Source organism: Meles meles, chromosome 9 (assembly GCF_922984935.1).
Source record: "Meles meles chromosome 9, mMelMel3.1 paternal haplotype, whole genome shotgun sequence".
Classification (NCBI taxonomy): Eukaryota; Metazoa; Chordata; class Mammalia; order Carnivora; family Mustelidae; genus Meles; species Meles meles.
Window position 1 is genome coordinate 101,207,003 of NC_060074.1, and position 12,551 is coordinate 101,219,553.

Here is a 12,551-nt window from a genome sequence, read left to right on the forward strand (position 1 = left end):
GATTGTGCACTTCTAGTAATTTTATCCATTTCTTCTAGTTGTTTTTAATGTTTGCATATAATTATTCATAGTATTCTCTTATGATCCTTTGTACTTCTGTGGTATCCATTGTAACTTCTCTTTCATGTTGGATTCTATTCATTTGATCCCTTTCTCTTTGTCTATTGATGAGTCTGGCTAGAGGTTTCTTGATTTTATCTTTGTAAAGACCAGCTTTTAGTTTCACTGAAATTTTAGGCTCTATTTTATTTATTTCTGCTCTGATCTTTGTCCATTTCTTTCCTTCTACTAAAGTTGGGTTTTGTTTTGTTGTTGTTGTTGCTATTATTTTTGCATTTTTAAAAAATTTTCTGGATCCTTTAGGTGTAAAATTAAATGGTGGGGTGATTTTTCTTATTTCTTGAGGTAGGCATGTATCACAATGAACTTCCTTCTTGTGGCTGTGTTTGCTGCATCTCATAGATTTTGGAATATTGTATTTCTCTTAAGGTATTTTTTTTATTTCAATTCTTTGATTTCTTTGTTGACCTATTGATTGTTCAGTAGCATGTTGTTTTGCCTCCATAGATTTGTGTTTTTTCCAGTTTTCTTGTAACTAATTTTTAGTTTCATATATTGTAGTTAGAAAAGATGCATGATAGGACTTTAACATTCCTTAACTTATAGGTACTTGTGCTATGGCCTAACCAGTGACATATCAAGAAGAATGTACCATGCGCATTTGACAAGAATATGTATTCAGTAGTTGGATGAAATATTGTGTGTGTGTATACATACATACATATATATGTATATATTAAGTCCACCCGGTCTACTCTGTGTTTTAAGGCCATTGTTTTCATATTGATTTTCTGTCTGGATGATCTATTGACATAAGTGGGATATTAAAGTCCCTTACTAATACTGTCTTATTGCCAAATTCTTTCTTTATGTCTATTACTGTTTGCTTTATATATTTAGGTGCTTCTATCTTGGATGCATAAATATTAATGAACGTTATGTCTTCTTAGAGGACATTATCATTATGTAATATCCTTCTTGTCTTTGTAACAGTGTTTATTTTAAAGTTTATTTTGTCTCGTATGATTATTGCTAATCCAACTCTTTTTCTTTCCATTTTCATAGAATATATCTTCCCATTGCTTTGTTTTCAGTCTGTGTGTGCCTTTTGGGTTGAAATATGTCTTGATTATACTATATAACTGGGTCTTATTTTTTGTTTTTTTAAAATGTATAATTAGCATACAATGTTATATTAGTTTGAGGTGTAGAATATAATGATTCACCAATTCTGTACATTACTCATTACTCATCATGGTAAGTGTACTCTTAATCCTCTTTATCTGTTTCACTCACCCAAGTCCCCTCTGGTGATCATTCATTTGTTCTCTGCATTTAAGAGTGTTTTTCGGTTCTCTCTCTCTCATCCCCCCCCCCCCCCCGGTTTGGTTTCTTAATCTCACATAAGAATGAAATTATATGGGTTTAACTTTCCTTATCTGACCTGTTTCACTTAGCATTATACATTCTAGATCTATTCATATTGTTGTCAGTGGCAAAATCTAATTCTTTTTATGACTCAGTAATATTCCATTGTGTATCTATACTATATCTTCTTCCATCTACTCATCAGTGGACACTTGGGTTGCTTCTGTATCCTGGGTATTGTCAATAATGCTGCCATAAACATAAGGGAACATGTATCTCTTCAAATTAGTATTTTTGTTTTCCTTGGGTAAATATCCAGTAGTAGAACTACTGGATCATATGGTAATTGTATTTTAATTTTTTGAGAAACCCCTGTACTGCTTCTAATAATGGCTGTCTTATTTTGTTGTTGTTTTCATTTGTTTTTTTATTTATTCAGTCACCCTATGTCTTTTGATTAGAGCATTTAGCCCATTTACATTTAAAGTAATTATTGGTAAGTATGTACTTACAGCTATTTTCTTAATTCATTTATAGTTGTCTTTGTAGTTCTCCATTCCTTTCTTCTCTTGAACTTACTTTATGATTTGATGACTTTCTTTTGTATTATGTTTAGGTTTCTTTCTCTTTATTTTTTGTCAATCTATTGTAGGTTTTTAGTTTGTAGTTACTATGAGGTTCATACATACTGATGTATCTATACAGTAGACTGTTTTACACTGCTCAAATGCATTTTAACAGCACCGCATTTTTACTTCCCCACCCTGTTTTTTTAATGACATATTTTACATCTTTTTTTTTTCATGTATCCCTTAACTACTAATTGTAGTTACAGATGATTCCACTATTTTTGTCCTTTAACATTCATACCGGCTTTTTAAGTGGCAAATCCACAGTCTTTTATGAATATATACAATTATGCCTTTGCCAGTGATATTTGTTCTTTCATATACTTTCCTATTTCTAATCATAGCTTTTGTTTTTGAACTAAACAAGACCCTTTAACGTGTCTTGTAAGGCTAGTTTAGTAGTGATAAAGTAATTTTTGTTTTGCTGGGAAACTGTTTATCTCTCCCTCAACTCTGAATGATAACCTTGCCAGGTAGAGTATTTCTGGTTGTAAGTTTGTTTGTTTGTTTTTCCTTTTAGCACTTTAAATATATCCTGTCACTCCCCTCTGGCCTGCAAAGTTCTGCTGAAAAATCAGCTTATAAACTTATAGTCTCCCCTATATGTAGATAATTTATTTTTCTCTTGCTGCCTTTTAGATTCTCTGTTTACCTTTAACTTTTGGCATTTTAATTATATTATATTTTGGTGTGTATCTCTTTGGGTTCATTTTGTTTGACACTCTCTGTCCATCTTGGACCTGAATGTCTGTTTTTTTCTGTAGGTTAGGGAACTTTTCAGTCATTATTACTTGAAATAATTTTACTGCCCCTTTCTCTCTTCTCTTTCTGGGATCCCTATAATATGATTGCTAGTGCTTTTGATGTTGTCCCTGAGATCTCTTAAAGTATTCTTATTTTTTAAGAAATCTTTTTCCCTTTCTTTCTTTCTCTTTCTCTCTCTCTCTTTTTTTCTTTTGCTGTTCTGTTTGAGTAATTTCAAGTATTCTATCTCCCAGACCATTAATCCATTCTTCTGTATCATCTAACCTTTTGTTGCTTCCTTGCGTATTTTCATTTCGGTTACTATATTTTGTAGCTTTGATTGGTTCTTTCTTCTATTTTCTCTTTGTTGAAGTCCATCCTCATTGTGTTCTTCCATTTTTCTCTCACTTTTGTTGAGCAGTGTTATGACCATTACTTTGAAGTCTTTATCAGGTAAATTACTAATCTCTATTTTATTAGTGTTGTGTGTGGGTTCCCCCCCCCTCCCCTGGGGTTTTATCTTATCCTTTTATTTGGGACCTATTTCTCTGTCTCCTCATTTTGTTTGATTTTCCACGTTAAACAAACACATAAAGACATTATGAATTAGGTGGTATATCTACCTCTACCAGTCTTGAAGGAGTGGCATTGTGTCAGAGTATTCTTTTTAATGAACTGTGTATGCCATTATTAAGCCAGCTGGGGCTGAAGCTGGCACAGGCTGGGGGTGATCCCAAGATGTGTAACACTGGGCTGCCTTGATATGATTGCTGGAGCTGGTGTGTGCCAGGAACCCAAGGTGCATTGGGCAGCCCTGGTAGGTCAGATAGAGTGCCTGGACCCCACTCTCACCTGTGCTATAGTGTGGAGAAGGAACATAAAAAATGGTGCTCACCAGCACCTCTGACTCTAGAAAGAGTGCCAGCAATTCCCTACCTGTATCTCAGATGCTCTAAGGTTAGTAAATCGATTTTTTTTAATCCCATGTAGACTCTAGTTGCCTTTTAATCTACTGGGGTTTTTGTTTTTTGGTTGTTCGTTTGCTTGCTTGCTTTTTGCTGTTCCCCAGGGCAGGGGAGAGTCTGTTCACAGACCCTTTAGTCATATCTGTCCCTACTGCAGGTATCACATCAGGGAGTGGAGTTCCTGTCATCACTATGTCTCTGTCTCTTCTACACTTGTCTTTGTGGTCTTTCTAGTGTGTGTCATGCAGAAACTGTTCAGTCAGTCAGCAGTTCTTTGGAGAAAGTGCTCTACATGTAGATGAAGATTTGGTGTGTCTGTGGGAAGAAGTGAATTAAGGGTCTTCTTAAGCCAGGTTGGATGGACCCTCTGTTCATAAGACTTTTTTTTCTTTCAAGAAAGTAACATGTTGGGGCGCCTGGGTGGCTCAGTGGATTAAGCCGCTGCCTTCGGCTCAGGTCATGATCTCAGGGTCCTGGGATTGAGCCCCGCATCGGGCTCTCTGCTCAGCAGAGAGCCTGCTTCCCCCTCAATTTCTGCCTGACTCTCTGCCTACTTGTGATTGCTCTCTCTGTGTCAAATAAATAAATAAAATCTTTAAAAAAAAAAAAAAGAAAAAAAAAGAAAGTAACATGTTGCCAATTGAAATAGGTTTGAGTTTTTCTTGCTTTATTCTCTTGGTATAACCTCATATAATAACTAAATAATTTCTATATAGATTTTTTTTCTTAGATTTTTAAAAATTTATTTATTTGACAGAGATCAAAAGTAGGCAGAGAGGCAGGCAGAAAGAGAGAGGAGGAAGTAGGCTCCCTGCCAAGCAGAGAACCTGATGTGGGACTCAATCCCAGGACCCTGAGATCATGACCCAAGATGAAGGCAGAGGCTTAACCAACCCACTGAGCCACCCAGACACCCCCTATATAGTTTTTCCTCTGAGTTTTGTAACAAAACAGTTGGATATACCTGCTTTCTGCATTTTTCTGATAAGCAGATGAAATATTTTAAATAAGTTACTGAAGAAAACACAAATTAAGAATTGATACAATTGAAATTAATGAAGAACTTTTTCACCAAAATTGCTGGGGAATGAATTGACTGCTCTTCTAAATTACATACTTGTCTCACCTGTAAAATACCTGTATATGGAAATATTCTCATTCTTGCCTTTCTAGTTCTAGCACTATGTGGAAACAAGTTTGAGTTTGTCTCTCACTGTGTCCTCTTGCAATATATTTATTTCTGCTGTGACAGGCTAGAGAGAAAACTAGTTTATACATGGTTAGATGATGTATAAATTTATTTCAGTACAAATTGAAAATCCACTGCACCACTGTTAGTAATTGACCTCTAAATGCTCTTCAGGTTATCAAACCAGATATTTTCAATGATGGTACACTGGAAATAGTTTAATGCCAGTTGGTGTGAAAGTAGCTCATTTGCATTAATTAATGTGGAAAGGTCTGGTATATGAAAATATTTTATTACAAAGAGTGGCATTGTCAATGAGGTTGGTACTCTAATCAGAGGTATATTATGGGGAAAGTTCCATGTCAAATAATTGGGAAACTTGGGTTATGGAGTATCATCGAAATGAAATTTGCATTATAGACATCTCATGAACTGAATTCTAAGAACAACTTGAAGGGGGTTTGTTTATGATGAGCAGTTAATTTATCTGAATATATCAGAGATATATATCAGAATATATCAGAGAATGATTTATTCTGCTCACTCAAAAATCTCCTATTGTCTAATAAAGTATATTCTTCTTGTGCTGGCTGTTGATAATATTTAGCCCAGTTAGATTATATTCTGGGCTCAGCAGTCTTACCTGAAATTGAGAATTGATGCCCAGGTAATTTTTGGTGTGCTGTCTGCTTTTAAAACTTGAATTGTCAGCCACCCATTTTCTTAAATAAAATAAATGTATTAAATGGAAACATATTTACCTAATAAAATCGCCCATTAGATTTCTACTTACATTCTCTGCTGAAAGTATCATATTTCAATTCAGGGTGGCTGTACTATTCAATTCAGAGTGAGTACACGATGAATGCTAAAATTGCCCAAATAAAGACCTACTTTCCAGACTGGAACACAACTAGACCCCATTAAGGCCAGGAAAAAAATATAAATATTACTTTACTATGTATCTGTGTGGTGATGGCATCATGATGCCCATAGGTGAACAGAATGACTAAATTGTTTTTTTGGCAGATAGTCTTTTTTCCTATTAGCAAGTTTATTTTTGTTTTTTTACTATAGGTTCTGGCATAAATAGAGCTGAATTTGAGCAATGTCTAAAGTTTTATCTTTCTCACCATCTTTTTACTGTTTCACCATCTTGAGTATTTTGCTATGTCTACCACTCACCATAATGGTGATACAATTAAAGAATCCTGTATGTATGTATGTATATGTGTGTATGTGTGTGTGTGTGTGTGTGTGTGTGTGTGTGTGTATGTGTGTGTATAGATAGATAGATATTTGGTACCACATTAAAATAGTCCTTACATGTTTGGAATCTGTAAGATTTAGATTCCAGTCTTGGTTTGACTAACTGTATATCCTAGATGAATAACATCTAAAAGTTTATAATGAACATTAGATTAGAAAATGAATGAAAGTAGATTAATAGTCATCAATAAATATTAATATAACTTTAATTTCCTCCCATATTTATTTTCCCTTTCAACGGTTCTTGCTCAATATTCACAAAGGTTTTTTTCTTACAGTTTTATAACTGTTTCTGTACAGCTGCTGCTTATAATTTTAATTGTATTTACTACATTAGAGTATCCTTCTAGTCTAGTTCTTCACTGCGTAATACAGGTGAAATTTTTCCAGCAACAGAGTCACTACTTATTCGTTTGAAAAGGTATTCCATTATCCTAGAACAAACTTGGCATCATTATACCATTTACTTCCAAGAGAAACAAGTGCCCTTTTGCCTATACTGTATGGTATTTACTCAGAGACTTGCTTCTTCACATTCTAGTTTTCCTAACTGTTTGAGTCAATGGCAAATCCATAATCCTATTTTAAATATTCTCCAGGCCATGAAAATGCGTGCTATTTATACCGATTCGGCAGTTAAACTGCAGTGCAGAAAAAGCTTTGGCACCCTGAGATATAAACCTCTGGTTTAATCATAAATTACTAGAATGCCCTGTTCTTCTTTCTTGTAAGTGTAACTCTCCTTGACATGAATCTCCATAGAGTGTTAGGTAATAACTGATATTCCAAGAAAAAAAAATTGTGAAAAACAGCTAAAGGAGAAGGGAATTTACATTTTTAATCTGATCTATTAGATCATCTTTCCAAAATGAAATCTCTCTTCACTGTGGTAATCGCAATTAATTCATGCCTACTCCTGTCAATAAATCTTTGGATGATGGCTTAATAGGTCTTTCAGAAATGAATCTTTTGCAAAGCGGGAGCAGTGCTTCCTGTCCCAGCTCCCTGAAAGAGAATGTGCACAGAGATTAAGTCACAGTAATCAGACAGACGTGAGCTTGAATTATTGTTCTGTCCCGTACTCAAACTTTCAGTGCTTCCAGAGACTATTATGTGAATTACGAATGATAGTATCCATTTCCTAATGTGCATTTAATTGTTAAATAATATATTTAAAGCATTCAGAAGAGTCCAATATATAGTATATGCTCAATTCAAGAATTGTTACTGTTATAGTTACAATCTGGAAGCCCAAAAGAATAATTGCATCTTGGAGAGCCTATAGGTTTATAATCTACAAATCCTAATTTAACCATGACCTGCAACAGAGTGTTCTCAACTAATGTAATGCTGCTTAACCTTGTCACCCTGACTGGATCAAGCGCTCCTTGGAGACAGGAATTACATTTATTATGGTTTTTGCATTTGGCAAGGTACTTAACGTATGAGCTTGCACATTATTAGTTTTCCATAAATATTTATAAACTGACAGATAAAATATAGTAATAAAAATATCAACTGATATTCTTTTGTGTTATATCCTTTAAAATATATAAATAATCTTTTATTATCACAATCTCTTTTTTTTTCTAATAGTGCTTAGTGCAGGGCTTGTGTCAAAGAAATTGCTTAACAGGTATTTGTTAAATGAATGGCAGTAGCTTGTTTTAATTTATAGAACATGAATGCCACCATTTTGGAGAACTTCTGTATTTTTCTTGCATCCCAAGTTCTGGCAGCCATTAAATATGCTTGCTTTTTTTTTCCCCTCCAGTAATATATCATGCTACGTCTATGTTAGTAGTACAGTTGATCTTCATTATTTCTGGATTCCAGATTTCCAAATTCACCTGTTTTCTAAAATTTGTTTGTAACCTCAAAATCAACCCTCACTGTGCTTTCTTAGGCATTCCCAGGCAGTGCAGAGCCACAGAACATTTCAGCGGCCTGATAGATACACCTTTTCCCAGCTGAGATCAAACAAGATGACACTCTGCCTCCTTGTTTCAGCTATCATACCATAAATTAATGTCGCTTTCATGGTTCTTTTAATGCTCCGGTTTTCACACATCTGTGCTTTTTGCTGCAGGTTGCTGTTTAAAATGCCCCCTAAGCAGAGTGCTGAAATGCTGTGTTGCTAGGTGCAAGAGAATGTGATATGCTCCATAGGGAAAGCACACATGTCAGATAAACCATATTCCCCATAAGTTACAATGCTGCTGGCCATGAGCTCAGTGTTAGCGAATCAACAATATTAAATATTAAATATAGCATCTTTACAAAGAAATACACATGAAACAAGGTTATATACTGATGGATTGATGAAAACGTTGCAACCAGACACTCACAGGAACCTAACCCTGTATTTCTTCTAGGAGGCTATGGCTCAGTATTTGCTAATTCGCTGTTTACAATGACTTGTAGAGTAAAACTACAGCAAATAACAAGAACCAATCACTCTTAGTGATAGACACTTAAGTAATCAGCCTCTTCTTGAGGTTCCCAAAGTAATGTAGAAATGATAAGGATGAGCTTGCCTTGTTGGATCTTATGAAGCTTTCTGTACCACCCAGTACCTTTGGCATCATGAGGATTAATAATTGGGCATCCCAAGGCCAGCTTCCAGGAGTAAGCTTTGATCAAGTTTTTACATAGTATTTCTCAAGTTTGCCCCACTCCCACTACCTTTGCCATAAGCATTCACACTCTGTAACAGGCAGTGGAGCATCATTTGCAGAGATGCGATGAATATGTGATTTCTGGCTGTGAAACGTCTTTCTCCCTAAGGATCTCATCAGATGTTCAGTTTGGCTCTCATTATGCAGCAGCCAATCATTACAGGAAAAAGAGTGTTCCTAACCTTTGTAACTCCAATTTTATCCTCTCATCCTGAAATAAGACTTACCTAACTAATATAGAAGAGGAATCTAGGATAAAAGAAAATGAGGAAACGATGATAATAATAATAATAGACATCCTAGCCAAGGAGTGGGGATAGGGAGGAGAGACATGGAGAGATAGAGAGAAATGCAGATTAACATAGTGAATTTAAACCAGTGCACCTTAATACAGGTGTGCAGTAAAACTAGATACAATTCTCTTTGAAAAAATCTCCCTTTTGAAATCTCTGTAACACTATGCAAACATACAAAAGTAAGCCTCCACCTCTAACCCTGTCCCAGATCCCTCCTACTGCATACTGGTTATATTCTCTTCTGGGCATAGAGTACTTTTTTTAATGATAGAAAATTAAAAAACAAGAAATATTTGAGATACACTGGGAGTAAGCATGCATACGTGTGCGCACATGTGTGTACACAAATGCACACACAAGCACAGACATACACACACCAAAGATGAGTGGATTTAGAGGAAAGCTGTAAGCTAGGAATAAAGGGCTACGTTCTAATTATCTGCAGATGGCAAACTCTGGGTTTGTAAGACACCTGTAGAGAAAGTGAAACCCTGTGACTTGTTACTAACACCCGCTCTGGGTTTGCACACAAGTCAAGATTAATTTCATTATTGTGGTCTTCCACCTCAGCACATGAGCAAAAGGGAAAATGTTGTGTTGGGCTAAGAACTATATGAAGCAAGAAGTACCTCATTCGGAGGACATCATTTGGATTCCTTTGGATTCATACATTAAGAAGAGCCAGCAACCTCTATAACAAGAATTCTAGGAAGAGAGCAAAATTCAGTTGTTACATCTGGTTTGTCTTGATTGTTTTGGCCTTATTTAACTAAAATAATAACGCACAGGAACTCTTTCTCTCAAAATGCATGTGAACTTAGCATTCAGCTATAGTGTGTTAGGTAATTAGCAGACAGGGTGAATAGACAGACTCCTTTACCCATAACGTCACTGGCACATTTGTTTGCTTGGAAGATGAAGTGCTCACTTGGCAGTTTGCTTTGGCAACAGGACTTTCTGAGATGGGGAAAAAAATGTTTGTAGAAGTAGTTACATTATTTATCTTTTGTCAGCTATAGTAGTAAATTCAAGGTTTAAAATTTGTAGTCAAATATGTAATTTTATAGAATACAGTGTGAATGCCAGAAGAGACACCAGGAAAAATTATTTTTGCTTCTACAACCCTATAGCAATGGCAATCTTAGATTTAACAGTTCCATTTAAAGGAATGGGAGGATAAAGCTTCATTATAAAACACAATACTATAATAAGTGGTAGAACAATTGCAATTTCCATGCAAAGAGACAACACTAGTAATTCCTTACCAAATATGTGGCCAATCATGTGTAACTGAAGCTGTTACTGCAGCAAGAAGAAAGAAAAATTTGACTTCTAGGAAGTTTTCATTGACAGTATTATAATACTTGTGCAGGGTATAGCTACTACAGGAATCAAAAAGCTTTTCTGAAAAAAGAAAGTATCGATGTTAGTTTTCCCCTCAGATGTCCTGGGGAGGGAAAGAGAGAGATAGAAAAAGTTCAGCATATACGAGAGGAATTTGTCTAGGGCGACTGAAGCATAGACTAGGTAAAGGGAAGTAGCGGATGGGAAAGCTGGAAAAGTATGTAGAACCCGAGGTATCACTATCCTGGAACATCATTGAAGCAGCTTGAGCTTATTTTACAGGCAATGAGGAATCCTTTAGCATTTCGAACGAGACAGCAATATAATCACAATTATACTAAGAAGAGAGTGGATTGAGTCAGTGGATTGAACTGACCATCAGAACAGTCATGAAACTCCTGGAGGAAGGCTCAGAACTATAATATTTCAGATTTTGATTTCTCTCTAAAATCAGTTCTTAGATTTCTTCAATTTGATTGAGAACATGTGAGCTTTTATTCCAAACTAAGGTCCATAACTCTTTTTTTCTTTTTTTTAATTTCAGATTTTTCATTATTCTTATACCGCTTCGTATGTGATTTACAACATACACACTAGGTAAGTTCTTTGGTTTTCTGGTTTTCATGAGCAATTGTCCAGCTAAAATATTGACGCAAATGTCAACTTGTTCATGTAAAAACATTTACCTCTTTTCAAGGGAAGTTTGGGAGTTAAATCCTCCAGAAGTAGAGGACTCCGTCTTGCAGTATGCGGCCTGGGGTGTCCAAGGGCAACAGCTGGTAAGCATGGGCACTGGTCCTCACCACGTGCTGTCAGCCAGGGTCCTGTGGAAACGTTTACAGTCCACTTCCTTGTGCACATTTCCTACCACACTTGATGGTTTCTATTTACATCTTTTATCTAGTATTCCGATTTAAGAATATATCAGGTAATACCAGTATCATTTTTTCAAATTAATTAAAGAGGAAAAAAAGAGCTTGTAGAATAATGGGTGATTAAATTGCTAGTCTATAATGAAACCTAGAAGAGAGCCAAGAATACTGAGGTCTAGTTCTGCAGATTTCCACTCCATACTGTTGTCAAGTTTATTTCCTCTGAAAGCATTGTTTAGGGTGGAAGTTTAAGACAGTGACTTACACTTGACAGTGGTCTCTTAGGGGAATATTTCTTGTCATATTGGATTTTCAAATTTTCACAGACTCGATAGAATTACTAAAGAGAATTACTAAATTACTAAAGAGAATGACTGATCCATAAAAGCTGTTTGACCAACACCATATTCTTGTCCTTGTCTCATGAAAAGTCTTAAAGACTTTAAGGGGATACTGCTCAGAAAGTGGTATTTCTTGGTTATACAGTATATGAATGCTCAAATGTAATACACGCTGCCAAATGGATTTCTAAATTGCTTGAGTGTTTATTCTACTGCCAATGACAGTGTAAGGGTTCCCTTTCTATACTATATTCTTATCAATACCTGGCTTTTCCAGACTGTCATATCATATTATTTCTTAGTAATGACATTATTGCTTCTTCCATTCCATTTTTTATATTTTTTGTTTTATTAAAATGTTCTTGCAATGGATAGATTATAAACAGCATGTTCCCTTTACTTTTGTATATTTTAAAAAATTTATAACAGTGTATTTAGCATAACTATATAGGACAATCTCTGGGCCCATTCCATTATAATAGTCCTAAAAGTGGCAGCAGAAACTGCATAGGATATGCTAGATATGGAGATACCAGTTTTGGTTTAGAGAAGGCATGAATCAGTGTATCCATGGACTGTGGTGAGTGGGAAGCCAGAAATGGGCAGGGGCTCTAGTCCTGTATGTTTTACTCTGATGCTGTCAACAAGAGAGCTTGTCTGTTTTGCCAAAGGCAAATCCCAAACACCCAAACTTCTAGAAACTAGAAACTCTAGACAACTTCATATTTGTGTCACTGGAGAGTCCTTAGGAAACTCTTTGAAACTTTCGTTTTAAATAACTCTCATTCTCCAAGCT

The 12,551-nt window shown here is 35.5% G+C and overlaps 1 protein-coding gene across 2 annotated transcripts in view; it reads left to right on the top strand.

The window, feature by feature from the left end:
* DPP10 (dipeptidyl peptidase like 10) overlaps positions 1-12,551 on the top strand; it is a 1,411,353-nt gene that overhangs the window by 1,239,165 nt on the left and 159,637 nt on the right. For both annotated transcript variants that reach the window (XM_046019846.1, XM_046019845.1), the window contains exons 6-7: positions 11,087-11,139; positions 11,240-11,321. In XM_046019846.1, coding sequence (XP_045875802.1) covers positions 11,087-11,139; positions 11,240-11,321 — 135 coding nt within the window. The remainder of the gene's footprint in view (positions 1-11,086; positions 11,140-11,239; positions 11,322-12,551) is intronic.